The 15,628-nt window shown below is 32.9% G+C and overlaps 2 protein-coding genes, 1 non-coding gene and 1 pseudogene across 4 annotated transcripts; 1 reads left to right on the top strand and 3 right to left on the bottom strand.

Annotated features, from left to right (window-relative positions):
- Positions 1–846: 846 nt before the first annotated feature.
- LOC125576792 lies at positions 847–925 on the bottom strand (annotated as a pseudogene).
- A 90-nt stretch (positions 926–1,015) lies between these two features.
- LOC125576791 lies at positions 1,016–1,101 on the bottom strand. The gene has a single exon (XR_007315217.1). It is a non-coding gene; the product is annotated as a small nucleolar RNA Z159/U59 (small nucleolar RNA).
- A 2,753-nt stretch (positions 1,102–3,854) lies between these two features.
- Positions 3,855–6,031, top strand: LOC106414501 (putative caffeoyl-CoA O-methyltransferase At1g67980). The gene is made up of 5 exons (XM_013855147.3): positions 3,855–4,008; positions 4,205–4,290; positions 4,936–5,080; positions 5,172–5,300; positions 5,553–6,031. The coding sequence occupies exons 1-5, from the start codon at positions 3,955–3,957 to the stop codon at positions 5,841–5,843; spliced, it is 705 nt and encodes a 234-aa protein (XP_013710601.1). The 5' UTR covers positions 3,855–3,954; the 3' UTR covers positions 5,844–6,031.
- On the bottom strand, positions 5,980–11,908 carry LOC106413782 (microtubule-associated protein 70-2-like). Of its 2 annotated transcripts, XM_013854523.3 has the most exons (13): positions 11,367–11,908; positions 10,998–11,256; positions 10,828–10,913; positions 9,031–9,096; positions 8,764–8,934; positions 8,531–8,701; positions 7,975–8,130; positions 7,746–7,892; positions 7,565–7,636; positions 6,753–7,292; positions 6,501–6,688; positions 6,324–6,384; positions 5,980–6,138 (listed from the first exon to the last, which is right to left on the bottom strand). In XM_013854523.3, the coding sequence occupies exons 2-12, from the start codon at positions 11,212–11,214 to the stop codon at positions 6,345–6,347; spliced, it is 1,854 nt and encodes a 617-aa protein (XP_013709977.2). In that variant the 5' UTR covers positions 11,215–11,256; positions 11,367–11,908; the 3' UTR covers positions 5,980–6,138; positions 6,324–6,344. The 2 variants fall into 2 exon arrangements, with proteins under 2 accessions (XP_013709977.2, XP_048592644.1); XM_048736687.1 differs by lacking the exon at positions 11,367–11,908 and having other exon boundaries at positions 10,998–11,360.
- Positions 11,909–15,628: the final 3,720 nt, after the last annotated feature.

Raw genomic sequence — 15,628 nt, forward strand, 5'->3', positions numbered from 1 at the left:
GACACCACATAAATTTCATAAATTCGTAAGTGTATGTAAAATCTTTAAGGGATCAAAAGGATTTTTGATTAAATTTATCTGTTGAACCCTCTAAAATCAGTAGTCAAATCTAGTATTGACCCTATAATATATTTACTATGATATTTTGACCCCAGTTAAAATTGAACTCTTGGTCTCAGGAACGGCATTTTCCTTGACATTGTCCTAGGAACGGCATTTTCCTTGACATTTGGCACAGAACATATGATACTGAGTGGCAGATCTTTGGGTTTGTTAGACTATGTACGTTTCAATACCTTTCATATTTTTAACTCTCATTTTCTCTTTTTAATATTTCACATCATTTTCAAAATAAAAAAGTTCTGCACAGCCAACCAAAAAGCAACACATGACATTAGTAAATAAAAAAGAATTCAAAAACTTAGAAACTGGTCAACACCGTCATCGTAAAGGTTTCGACTGTTCAAACCCGTGGGGTGGTCTTTTAGAAACTTTTTCTTTCTATTGGTTTTATGGAAAATCACAATTTTGTTCGAGTTATAGTTTAAACAAACTGTATCTTCAATATGTGTTTGACATGTTTCCTTCTCCATAGTACATTCGGCTCCAACAACAATCCCGGTTTTCACATATCTTCATTGTTCTGTCCAAAAGTATATATATGTTACTCAGTTTACGGGATTATAAGAGTTAACATATATATGACATATTTGGACAGATGATCCAAAAATGATTACTAAATACCAAAAGATGGGTAGGAAACTTGTTTGGCACCGCCAATTGTTTACATTTAGTACTTTATATACTTCGAAATTGAATAAAGAAAACACAAGAAGTCTTTTTCGAAACTCTTCAGTTCAGGTCTCCAATTTTTTTCAGCACATTGAAATCTCAGGAGAACGAAAGTTTTGACATCATCAGAGGAAAACCCAGAAAACGCCTTTTAAATAAACCCCAAAAATAATTATTTTCAGAAAATATCAGTAAAACATAACAAATAAAAGTATAAAAGATTGCCTCCACTCAGTTCAGGTCTCCATAAATTTTCCGCAAGATGAATCTCGGAAGAACGAAAGTTATGTTTTGATCATCATCGGAGGCAATTGAAAAAAGAAAAATACCAAATTTAACATGGCAGAGAAGATGGATTCGAGATAAAACTAATCAAAACAAACAAACTGATGATAGAAAGACATAATACGAATCTCAATAGAAGATGAAGGTTAAGATTGTGTTGGATCTACGACCTAACCCATCATCACTTTGGTATTTATATGCCACTGGAATGTGGGAGGCAGAGCTGTGAGTAAACCCTAGCTTAATCTTTGGGTCATCTCGGCCTATTATGGGCTTTTATTACTTGGGTTATCGAGTGTACCTATATAGCCCATGACTTTTTCCTTTGAGTTATTTATTTGTTTTTCTTAACTTTTTGAGTTTTGAAATAAAATAAGCTAATCAGCTTCTAAATAATAATAATAAAATCAATTCTCTCAGATAGCATTTAAGTTTTTGTCACCAAAATAGCTCTAAAAATAAAATAATCAAAATAGCTCTTTTTTCTTATATGTTATATTTTGAATTTTAAAACAACTATAAATTACTAAAAATATTAAATGTCTCACACTAAAATTTTGTGATCAATAGGTTAATTTTTTTGTAATAACAAGATACAAATGATCATAAATCGTATGAATATGAGTCTCATTTAATAGACATTTATATTATATATTAATATAGTTTAAAATTAAACTATATAACATATAAAAATACATAAATATGTTAATTTCAATATTTGTTTTGAAAAATATCAAAACCTTAATATTTTAATTTTGAAATTTGCATTGAATAATTCGCACATTAGAAACTTTGTGTTTATCATATGAGTATGAATTATAAATAATAAATATTTATTATTAAATATACTATATATCTACGTTCATGTCATTGAAATTTTAGTTATATACCATATAAAATAAATAAAAATGATTATTTTGATTTATTTACCAAAACAATATCGTTATAAACAAGAGGTATTGTTTTGATTTATGTGCGTATTCTAATTTAATTATATACATAATAAGAAGATGAACACAAATAAATAACAATATATAAAAATATTTTCATTTATAATATTCATTCATCCCGCGCAATTCCGCGGATCTTAACCTATATATATATATACATATATATCACTTATATATTAATTGAGAAACATCACAACATTGTTTTGTAGCGACTTGTCACCATGAGAATGAAACTCACAATTCTTAAAAAAATAAGTTTGTCCATCTTAACTTATATTATACTTTTTTTTAAACTAACTATCAAATTGTTAAATTATGTACAAAATAATATTCTCGCACTTTCCTTAAATAAAATCTACAGAATTTCCTAATATGATTAACGTATATATGATAATTAATGATTATGAATAATAAATATTTGATAACAATTTTTGTATATTAGCTCTTTTTTGTTTAAAATTACATTATTAAAAGATACTAAAAATATATTAATCATATAATAATAAAATATTTTTTTCGTATATGTTATATTTTAAATTTTAAAACGAATATAAATTACTAAAAATGTTAAATGTCCCACACTAAAATTTTATGATTAATGGTTTATTTATTTTTGTAATAACAAGATACAAATGATCATAAATCGTATGAATATGAGTCTCATTTAATAGACATTCATATTATATATTAATATATTTTTAAATTAAACTATATAACTTATAAAAATACATAAATATGTTATTTTCTAAATTTGTATTGAAAAACTATCAAACCTTAATATTTTAATTTTGAAATTTGCATTAAAAAATTCACATATTAGAAATTTTGTGTTTATCATATGAGTATGAATTCTAAATAATAAATATTTGTTATTAAATATACTATATATCTATGTCCATGTCATTGAAATTTAGTTATATAACATATAAAATAAATAAAAATGATTGTTTTGATTTATTTACCAAAAAATATTGTTAATAAACAAGAGGTATTTTTTTGATTTATGTGTTTATTCTAATTTAATTATATACATAATACGTAAATGAACACAAATAAATAACAATATAAAAAATATTTATACAGATAACATTAATTCATTCCGCGCAATTCCGCGGATTCACAATTCCGCGGGTCTTAACCTAGTATATATATGAGAGAGAGAGAGAGAGAGAGAGAGAGAGAGAGAGAGAGAGAGAGAGAGAGAGAGAGAGAGAGAGAGAGAGAGAGAGAGAGAGAGAGAGAGAGAGAGAGAGAGATATTTTTTTATTAGTTTGAATTTGATGAAATATATAAATACAATTAAGCAGATTTATTATTTTTAGTTGTATTATATATTTTTACTAAAATGATTTCGTGACCAATAAATGATGTCAAATTTTGGATGGATTGAAAATGAAATAATGGTTTGCTAAAATACTTTCAGTAGATTTGAAATAAATATAAAGAAGAAGAAAATTTAGAAACAATTTATTGATTTAAAAAAAAATGGATGTGTGTCAAATTTATCAAATACCTAATAATTAGGTGGAAGTTTAAGGAACAAGTAAAGTATATTATTATATATATATAGATATGGATGACATAATGTTTCACATCAAAATTTGAAAAAAGGAAGAAAATATATAGGGATAATAAATCAATTTATTAGTAATTACTAATTTTGAATTGAAATTTTGTAATTTAATAACCTCAAATCCATCAACGTGGGTATTTTAATATCAAATCCATCATATACTAATCACAGGGTGGGGCCAATTATTGATATAATACTTATGCCACTACCCAACGTACTTTTTGTCATAAAGTATTATTTATGACTTTTATTGTAAAGAGATTGTAAAAAAGATGAAAAGGAAAGTACCTAGAGTTATATATTCATGGCATCGCAAAGCTTTTGAAGTCAAGGCATCACGAGATACAACGAGCTATGGAAAATTTGATTCCGACCAAAGGAATTCTCAAGAGCGAGGCTCTCAAAAAGGTTTCGTATTTTCATTAACCCCTTTAGTTTTTGCTTAACTAATGTTGTTCGAATTGAAATTCTTGCTTGATATGCATTATGCATAACTAAACCCTTTTTTGTCGGACGAGAAAAAGCTTTTGTCATGTAATGATTTAGGTTGATGTTGTATAATACGGCTGTAGTTGTGAATTATAACTTGTGATCTGTGAGACAGTACATCTTTGAAACGACGGCATACCCAAGAGAGCATGGAGAGCTCAAGAAACTACGTGAAGCTACGGTCCACAAGTATGGCAAATTGTAAGTCTGACTACAACCTCCCTTGAGCCCATGGTTGAATGAACCGTCATTGACTTTGAGCTAATATCTTGTGAGGGTGTACATGATCACACCCTTATTCTTTCTATCAATTGCAAGTTTTATAACACGTCAAGATGCTTATCCTAGACGGCTAGACATGTTCGCACCTTGTACTTTCAAACTTTGAAACATAAATCATTTTCAAATTTTTTTTTTTGAAATCTTATTTCAAGTGTAAACACAACTAGCTATTTTTAACATTTGCGTTCACACTAACTAAAAGACTACGTTTCCAAGTGTAAACCGAACTAGCTATCCTTGGTTTACAAAACATAACCAATACAATTGATTTTGTGAGTTCTCAAGTTTCGAAGTTTTAATTAGGAAGGTTTAGGTTTCGAACTTTTTCGGAAAATTTAGCGTGGGATCTTAGACGTTTGGGTTGTATTTGATGTCATCGATACTTCAGGATGGCCAACCCTTTGAAATACTAATAAAGGTGTAGTTTCAGATGAATACAAAAGTGAACGCAAACAAAAAATAAAGACCTAATTCAACCATATATTGCTTAGATCGAAGTATATTAACTGAATGTACTCAAGGATTATACTAACTAACAAAAAGTATTTGCGTTCATATGTGTAGAAGCGAGATGGAGGTACCAGTTGATGAGGGCCAATTTTTATCGATGCTTATAAAAATGATGAATGCGAAGAACACGCTGGAACTCGGTGTTTTCACGGGCTATTCGTTGCTCACGACGGCTCTCGCATTGCCTGAAGATGGCCGTGTATATATATGCATGCAACACTAATCCTTAATTTCCAAAAAATAAATTATAACAACTGCTAACATCTATGAACTGTTTGGATATATTACAGATTACTGCAATAGACATTGATAAAGAAGCTTACGAGTTGGGTCTAGAGTTCATCAAGAACGCAGGTGTTGATCACAAAATCAATTTCATCCAATCCGATGGTCTCCAGGCCTTAGACAAGATGTTGAGTGTACGTAATGTTGGAACAATTTTTTTTATAAATATTATCGCTTTATATTATTGTTTTCAACTATTTTTTTGTTTCGTGTTTTTCAATCAGAATTTTCTATTTTTCAATTATCATTCAACTATTTTTCTTTGTTATTTTAGTATTAGTATTAGGCATTAGCAATTATCTTTTGTTATATTTTCTTATAATGAAGATGTCAAAATAGACGTTTTATGATGATGACATTGGCTTATGCAATGATGGTGGCAACAGGAGAATCCAAAACCGGAGTTTGATTTCGCATTTGTTGATGCTAATAAGACAAAGTATGCCGACGCATACGAGAGACTAATGAAGCTGGTGAAGGTTGGGGGAATAATAGCTTTTGATAACACACTGTGGATTGGGTATGTGGCTGAGGAAGAAGAAAGTGTGCCAGAGCATTTGAGGGTGTGCAGAAAAACTCTCATGGAGTTGAACAAGCAGCTCGCTTCTGATCCTCGCATAGAGCTCTCTCAAGTCTCCATTGGTGATGGTGTCACTCTCTGCAGACGCCTTGTGTGATTAAAGAACCAAAGTACCAAAGTGTTCTTAGTTTTTGTTTAATTAAGTTGTAATAAGCTTTAATTCTCTCTTGTCCTGTGTTCTTGCTTATTGTGAGTTCTTTCCCGGCCAGGATGGGTTCTGGTTCGCATGGTTGGATTATGCTAAATAATTTATATTAATTATATCTCATATATTATCAAACTCAACATATAAACTAATAATCACACAAAGACTGAAAGTAGAGTAAAACCAAATAAAGAATCAGAGGTACACAAACTCTCTCCAGAGAAACCAATCCACAGCTCTTTAAAACCTATACACCCAAAAAAACTTAAAATGTTAGCCAAACTCTTCTCTCTTTACTCGGTTATACAGGTGTGAGGATGGGATTATCAGCATGCTATCTATATGGTGTTAAAATAAGTATAAGCAAGTGAATTAAATAAAATGTACAAGGTTAACCAACTTAATAACCAGAGCCTATAAGATTCTTTTTACTTGTTATTTCGGAATCTCATCTCACTGGGTACTCTTCGTTAAGCTGCTTCGTCCAGCAGCTCTGCACAAATCCAAACGCCAAACTAAGTCTCACTACCAGACTATCACTCTTAACTATAAACTGATCATGATTGACCATGAAGTGGGGATATATAGTGAAACTAGATAGATATATACCTTGCAGCAAGAATCTGAGCGGTGTTGGATGAGCTCTTGCTATTTGAAAACCTTTTGGCTCTATTATCCTGATCTTTCTCCACACGCATTGCAGCAACCTCTTTCTCCATTGCAGCTACTTCTCTTCTCATCTTCTTCGCTTCAACCTCCATTGCCTTTGTTAATGTTTCCACCTTCCTCGCTAGCATCTATACAAACATCAATGTTATCATACATCATTACATTTAAAAGAAATAAATGTGGAAACTCTACCTCAATGGCATCATCCTTGTCTTTGAGGCTTTGATCTTTTTCATGAGAGGCTTTTCTCAAAGAAACTACTTCTTTCTGCAGCAAATCATACAAAACACCTGGGACACTATCCTCAGTTGCTGCTGCTGCTGCTGCTGCTGCATGGTCTTCACGTTGTGCCTTCTCCTCCGTATCCTTAGAGTCATCAGAAGAAGCCTTGTTGAAAGAATAATTCCCAGGTCCATTTAAGAGTGCTTTACCCCTGTCCAAGGATCTTGTGCCTCCATCAAACGACTTAGATGTTCCTTTAGCATTCTTCAACACAGAAGTTGAGTTGATAGACAAGGAATGTCTCATCTGAAAACTTGGAGCTTTCTTTGAAAAAGAACCGTTTGATGGTAGTCTTTGTAAGTTGTCAGATCCACCAAGTGACTGTCTGCGAGAGGGTCCGTTACTCATGCTTCTTGTCTCTGATAAGTTTCTGGTAGTGGTGGTGCTGCTGCTGCTTGAAGTTCCTTTAAGTGTCTCCTCAAGCACTTTAAGCCTCTGTTGAAACTTTTCCTGGTAATTGCATAAACAAATATTTTTACTTGATGTGTTATGTTACAAAATTAAACTAGATTTTGACCTGAACTTTGCAAAATTATTTTTGGTTAGTAAAATTTAAATTTATATGATAAATTATAATTTCTTAACCTAATTTTATATTTTAAGTATTATACATAATTAATATATTTTATGTTTTGAACATAATTTATGTATTTTTAGTTAAAATTCTATAGATAAATAAATGATCCAAAATATATTAAATGAGAATGCATAAGATCCATTACTTTTAACTGTGCTTCTGATTTAGCAGCTCGATCTGTTATGGCAAGCTTGTCACGAAGTTGCTCCATTTCTCCCTGAAAAGAGTAGAGAATCAAGAGCCTAGAATGTTGACATGGTTGTGCCTTGCTCACTGAAAACTGAAAAGATATTAGCATCCTAAGAATCTAGGAGAGGGGATTAAACCTGTAGAAACCTTCTTTCTTCAAGCCATTGCTTCACAGGCATCACTTTATCGTTACCATCTTTCCACTCATTTGCTACCACTGTGGCAACTCTGTTTGCTGTCACCTTGGCCCGTGCAAGCTCCCGGTCAAGTGTTTTCCGCTCTTCCTAAAAGACACACCAAGAATGATTCCTTCATCAGTGGCAAGAAACTAAATTACTTTATGGCTCTTTTTCGGTGAGTACTTACATTTATCTCTTGGACTTTTCGCTGGTAATCCCTCACTGTATTTGCGGTAGCACCACCTGCAAGAACAGCCTCTTCCAGCTCTCGAACTGTCTGTGTGAGCTTTTCCACTTCAGCAACCTTCTGTCTATGCATTTTGTCTAGTATTTTGTTTTCTTCCTAAGAACCAAAAGATACAGTTAATCAGATTTGATTGCACAAGACATGAGATCTCCAGCGTGTTTGAAATAAACACAAAAAAACAAGATAGGCTTGTTCTTTTCACGGCCGCAGACACTGCGTCAGCGTCTCAAAATTAACACATCAAAATCACGAAAATATATGGTGGAGAACAAATGAATTGCCGCTGCGATTACTTTTTGCAAGTGCCGCCGGTGTTTTCCGTGACGCTGGGTAAAACAGCGACAGCTAAACGAGAGCTGCGTCTGATTTTAATGGTGGAAAGTACGGCTGCCTGCGGTGTTCTCCGCATATTTGGGCAAAAGTCAGTTATAATTTTGGTCATTCTGCGCTGCCTCTGCGGCGGTGAAAAGAACAAGCCTGATGATAACTAGAGAACCTGACAGATCTCTATTTGTTTCATCAACTCCTGGTTCTTGTTTTGAAGATCATCAACCATTGCTGCTTTTGCCAGGGCACCTTCAACGGTCCTCTCAGCATCAAGTAAGGCAGCTTCTTTTGATTTAGTCAGACGGTCCAAAGCCCTGTTATCTTCTTGAAGCTTCACAGTCTATCCAAGGCAGATAAATGAGTCACTAGCAAATTAGAGATTTATAACGTAGATGGAAATACCTCTGATCGTGCAAGCTTAAGCTCAGCTTCTAATGGAGCAAGGATGGCTTCAATGGGAGGCATGTCACCATCCTTTTGAGCAGCATGGACCCTTCTTAAGGTGGCTTCAGCAGCAAACTGTGCAGCCATTGATGCTTTCTTCTCTTCATTGATTTTCTTGATTTCTAGATTCTGCACCATGGATAATATATCATACGTCTATTAGTCTTATAAACAAAATGTAAGGTGTAACATAATCGAGCTTAAGGAATGATTATTGAGCAATACTTTGCTTTGGAGAATGGACTCGGTCAACTTGAGCTTCTCATCTAACTTGGCAAGCTCCTCTGTAAGCTAATATTCCAAAAAAAAAAAAAAAATCAACTTAGACCAAGAAAGAGAATGTATACTTAGGGCCTGTTTGTTTCTTCATTTGGATGAGTCATCTCGATGAAAATGAGAGTTTTGTTTGTTTAGGCACTAAAAGTGTAAGTCATTCAGATGGATCATCCGGATGACTTTTGAAAATTTAGGTTTAATTTTAAAGTTCATTCAGCTGAACCAATTTGGATCATTTGAATGGAGATGGTTCATTCAAAATGGTATAATGTCTATTATGCGCTTAATGTAATTCACAAATTACAAACATAAACATAATATCATTTTTGTCACATAAGAAAACTCACAAAACTACAAAAACACGTTTTCCCGCAAAAACTTTAAAAAATATTTTTTTCACGCCAAAACTCCAAAAACGCATTTTCCCGCCAAAATTACAAAATATGTTTTCCCGTCAAAATTGCAAAAATATAATTTTTCGCAAAAACCGAAAATCGTGTTTTCATGCCAAAATCACAAAAACATGTTTTCACGCCAACACCCCAAAACACATTTTTCCGCCAAAACACAAAACCACGTTTTCCCGCCAAAACAAAAACATGTTTCCCGCCAAAACAAAAAAAAAACGTGTTTTCCCGCCAAAACCGAAAATCTCGTTTTCCCGCCAAAACCAAAAAATCTCGTTTTCCCGCCAAAACTGAAAAATCTCGTTTTCCCGCGAAAACCGCAAAAAACGTGTTTTCCCGCTAAAAACGTGTTTCCCCGCCAAAACCGCAAAAACATGTTTTCCTGCCAAAACCGCAAAAAAAAACGCAGTTTCCCGCCAAAACCGCAAAACGCGATTTCCCGCCATAACCGCAAAAACACGATTTCCTGCCAAAACCGCAAAAACGCGGTTTCTCGCCAAAACCGCAAAAACGCGTTTCCCGCCAAAACCGCAAAAACGCGTTTTCACGCCAAAACCGCTCCCGTCAAAACCGCAAAAACGTGTTTTCCCGCCAAAACCGCAAAACGCATTTTCCCGCCAATAACGAAAAATCTCATTTTCTCGCCAAAACCAAAAAATTTCGTTTTCCCGCGAAAATCGTAAAAACGTGTTTTCCTCCAAAACCACAAAAACGCGTTTTCCTGCCAAAAACGTGTTTTTCCGCCAAACCCGCAAAAACGTGTTTTCTCGCCAAAACCGAAAATTTGTATTTTTCCGCCAAAACCGAAAATCTCGTTTTCCGCCAGAACCGGAAAATCTTGTTTTCCTGCCAAAACCAAAAAATGTGTGTTTCTCGCTAAAACCAAAAAATCTTTTTTTCGCGCCTAAACTGCAAAAAGAAAACTCGTTAATTTTAAAATAATTCTAATGTAAATACATTTAACTAAATAATTAAATGTAATATAGTTAAAATTAATATCAAACATATGATTAAATCAACACGAAGGTATTTTGGTAATTTGTTTACTAAACTCATTTGAATGTAAATGAAAATAAAGAAACAAACATAAGATCCATTTAGATGATTCATCTAAATGAGCTATGTGGATGGACAAACAAACAATCACAAAAATCTAAATGAATCATCTGAATAGATCATACAAATGAATCATTTGGATGGAGATGACAAATAGTGAAACAAACAGCCCTTTAGTCTCCGACATTTTTAAGACAAAAAGTCAAGAGCAAACACATGATGTCATAACTGATCAAACACAAAGTGGCAATAAAAAACACATGGTGTAATAATAATTTCAAACCTCTTCAACAGCTTTCTCTCTCTGTCTCTCAGACAACCTTAACGCTCTGATCTCTGCGTGTGCTTCCCCTAACTCTCGATCTTTGTCTGCATCAGAAGAATTCAAATTAGTGAGAAGCAAAACCAAAAGCAGAATTGAATAAGTATAGATCGAGCAAGCATTTTTTTAACCTCTAACTTCGTTCTCAAGTCGATTAAGCTCAACCTTCAGTGGATCCGAGCCATGAAGCATAGTGATGAGCTCATTGTCGGCCGCTGCTTCGAAGCTCGGCCTAATTGGCCTTCGCTTCGACGAGCTTTTTCCTCCCCCGCTCTCCTTGTAAGACGCCGACACCGTCAGTGATGGATACGTCGCCGTTGCATCTCCGTCACCCGAAACATCCGACATCTCCGATCTGATCACTTCACTTATAATCCAAAATGCTACAGACTGATATATGCCAACCAAAGAGTATCAGCACTGTACTAAGCTGAATAATGCTGAGTTCAAGAGAGAGAGAGAGAGAGAGAGAGAGAGAGAGAGAGAGAGGAATGACATACAAATGGTCTTTTGTTTTCAGATTAGGAGACACACGAGGAGAGAATGATGCTATAATCTAGAGAGAGAGAGTTGAGAACTCTTTCGTTTTCTTCCTCTTCTTTATTTTTCTAGTGCGAGATGAAAATGAAATTAGGGAGAAGAGAAATTTAAATGATGCTGTTACAGTTGTCTCTCTCTCTCTCTTTCGATTAGATTTGACAAGACACGAGAGGATGACGGAGGTTTATATAATTAATCCATTATCTCTTAGCTTAATCAATGAGTTTGAACATGCTACTTTTCAGATTAATTAATCAATAAACTAAGTTTCAAAATCGGGATTAGTACTATGTTTTCTACTGTTTTTATTTAGTAGCTTACAGTAATTTATGTCGCCAGATCTTTTATAGTTCACTATTTTTGTTTGTTTTTATAATATAAAAGTGATATTAGATGGAATAAATCTGAGTTTTGTAGTATAAAATTCTAGTTTTTATATATAAAAGAAGAAAATTCTAGTTATTGACAACGGTATCCAACTTTCCCTTTAAAAAAAATTATTATATCATAAGAGTTTGTTTAGAGATTTTAAGAAAAAGTTGTTTTTTCGCTTAATTTAATAAATATTTTTAAGTTTTTCTGTAAGATAGAAACAAATTATCTTTTTAGATTTTTATTTTGTTATACATTCTTTTTAAAAAATATAATTATAGAAGAGAGAGCACCATTCAGTTTTTATTTTACGTAACTATTTAATATTATAAGCAGTTTACATTATATAGGGTTTTTATCAAGGGGTTTTTGCCAAAACTAACCCACAACTTGATTTTAACCCCAAACCTATACTCAAACTTGAATCAAATGCAAAACTAACCTAAAAACCTAGTGAAATTACAGCTTAGCCCCTTGTGACCAAACAAAAAAACAGAAGCCATTTTTACGAATATAGCCCCAGTAAATCGTCTGAGTCGTCTGAGATGTTGGAAGTCGTCTGGACGACTAAAATATAAGTCGTCTGGTACCAGTTTATTTTAAAAATAATTTATAAAACTTGTAAAAAAATATTTTGATGCGTGAAAAATAAAAATCAAGTAATTATAAACAGTTTTAAGTAATATAAATTAAGATATGATAAAATTGATTTGTTTTGAAGATAGATGAATGGAAGTAGTGAATCATGAAATACTTTGGTTTAGGAGTTTGACAAACATATGTTGTAGTATTGTATGTATTGTTAGGGTTAGATTTTGGAAAACTAAAATGTTTTTTTCAAAAATTAGTTTTCACCTATATATGTTTATTTCTGTGTATAGTAAACACTTTTCAAGTTTGATTTGATTTTATGAAGTGTTTAATTAGATAATTAAGTTTAGGGGTTATGTTTAGGGTGTGGACGACTTATATTTCAGTCATATGTTGAATAATTTACTCGGACGACGTATATTTCAGTCGTCCACATCGTACCGAACCTTTAATTTTACCAATGTATGTTTTAACCTAACCGGATCATTTACCGGACATATAAAAGCTAGTTTAGGGGTTATGTTTAGGGTCTAGACGACTTACATTTTAGTCGTTTGGTGAAGAAATTAAAACAGACGACTTACATGTAAGTCGTCCAAATATTCCCGCCTAAAATTTTTTAAAAAAATTATTTTCCCGCTTAAATAATTTAAACCAGACGACTTACTTGTAAGTCGTCTGGAAAGTCTTCTATTTTAGTTTCCCGCTAAAAATATTAAACTCTTCTGGACGACTTACATGTAAGTCGTCTGTTTTAATTTCTTCACCAGACGACTGAAATGTAAGTCGTCCAGTAAGTCGTCTGAGTCAAAAATATTTAACCTAATTGGATTTTTTGTCTCCTTATATAAAGAAAAATTTACACATTCTCTCTCCTCCTCTCAAATGGCTGCAACAAAAATGTAATGTTCATCATTCTAAAACTCTCCAACCTCTCTCTAATCTCTTTGACTTGAAAACATCAAACTTTATATGAATTTTTCAGTTTTGTCTCATGTATTTCTTACTAATCTATCTCTTTTGCAGGTTTTTAATCAAATGATACTCATCTTCCACTAATTTAAAGGTAGATCTATTAATTTTAGATATGTATTTTTGTGTGTTCTATAAATGTAGATTTATCTAATCTTCCACTCATTTTCTCTATTTTTAAGTCATTTGAACGTTTTTGGATATGCAGGTTTTTCAGATCTGGATATGATATGCAGGTTTTTCAGATCTGGAAGACTTCTGGGACTACTTACCTGTTAGTCGTCTGGAAGTCGTCTGGACTTCTTGGAAGTCTTCTGACAAAGTCGTCTGGACTTCCAGGAAATCGTCTGGACTTCCAGGAAGTCGTCTGGACTTCCTGGAAGTCATCTGGACTTCATGGAAGTCTTCTGACGAAGTCTCCCTTTCATAATAGATCTCAGCATTTTGGTAAGTTCTTATGTCTGATTTTCTTCATTTGGTAACTTCTTGTTGTATAAAGTTCTTACTTTTTTCTCAAACTAAAACTATCCAAACCCACTCTAATCTCTTTGATTGAAAACACTAAACTTTATATGAATTTTTCAGTTTTGTCTCATGTCTTTCTTACTAATCTATCTTTTTTGCAGGTTTTTAATTAGATGGTACTCATCTTCCACTAATTTAAAGGTAGATCTATTATTTTTAGATATGTATTTTTGTGTGTTCTGTAAAGGTAGATTTATCTAATCTTCCACTCATTTTTTCTGTTTTTAAGCCATTTGAACGTTTTTGGATATGCAGGTTTTTCAGATCTGGAAGACTTCTGGGACGACTTACCTGTTAGTCGTCTGGAAGTCGTCTGGAAGTCGTCTGGACTTCTTGGAAGTCTTCTGACAAAGTCGTCTGGACTTCCTGGAAGTCGTCTGGACTTCCTAAAAGTCATCTGGACTTCCTGTAAAGTCGTCTGGAAGTCGTATGAACTTCCTAAAAGTCTTCTGACAAAGTCGTCTGAAGTTCCTGGAAGTCGTCTGGACTTCTTAAAAGTCGTCTGGACTTCCTGGAAGTCTTCTGACAAAGTTTTCTTCCATATCAAGTGGAGTCCAAGCTTGTCTTTGTAGAGGAATGATCTATAATAGTTTTGTTTGTGGTCTGTTTTGTGAATTGCATGTCTACTCTTTTAGTTGTGAATTTTTTGTAAAATCAGTAATAATGTTTTCCAAGATGTATTAAATGTGCTAACAATGTGTTTACACATTTACAAATCAATAAAATAATTGATTTCAGTAGCCTTTTTTTTATCTTTGGATCTCTCATATGCAATAATAAACTCCAATGGCCTTTTTCTCATCTTAATAAACAAGAATGTTGGTAGCTTCATATTGATACAACATTTTAAGAAGCATTTTAACCCTTCTTCCAACTCATAACAATAGTCATCATTATTATCTATAACAATAATACTTAAGAGATGGAAACAAACAATAGTAACTAGTCAAAGCATATCATATTTTTTATAAGTTTGCGTTGAAAAACTTAGTCAAATTTAGTAAAACTAAGGGAGAGAACATATTTTGTAAATATGAGTTTTACATATCTTGAAGTTACTTATCACTCTTAAAAATACAAGTTATTCAAAAACTAACGTAGAAGACTTAAAAACTAGCTGAGAAGACGCGGACGACTTCAATCTAAGTTGTCTAGACGACTAAACTATACGTCGTCTGGTCAACGCAGAGGTTATTTTTGCAATTGTCTTTGAAATATGTTATTTCGGACGACTGAAAGTTAAGTCGTCTACTATTGTTTAGTTAAAAAAAAACTCCAAAAAAGCTAGACGACTTACATTTCAGTTGTCAGAGGTTAGTTTTTCATTTGACTGAATTATTTCAGAAGTTTGACTTTTTGGACGACTTACATTTCAGTCGTCTAGTGAAAATTAAAATAATAATATTTTTTAAAAAGTAGACGACTTACAGTTAAGTCGTCATAGATTAGTTTTGCAATTGAAAAAAAAACTTCAAGATTTAATTATATACAGACGACTTATAATTCAGTCGTCCACGAGACGACTGAAATGTAAGTCGTCCAGGATTTACGAGGTTTGACCAGAATCTCAGAAAAAAATCCTGGACGACTTACAATTAAGTCGTCTGGTGGACGACTGAATTATAAGTCGTCTGTGTATAATTAAATCTTGAAGTTTTTTTTTTCAATTGCAAAACTAACCTATGACTACTTAATTGTAAGTCGTTTACTTTTAAGAAAATATTATTATTTTAATTTTCGCCAGACGACTGAAATGTAAGTC

Source organism: Brassica napus, chromosome A7 (genome assembly GCF_020379485.1).
Source record: "Brassica napus cultivar Da-Ae chromosome A7, Da-Ae, whole genome shotgun sequence".
Classification (NCBI taxonomy): domain Eukaryota; kingdom Viridiplantae; phylum Streptophyta; class Magnoliopsida; order Brassicales; family Brassicaceae; genus Brassica; species Brassica napus.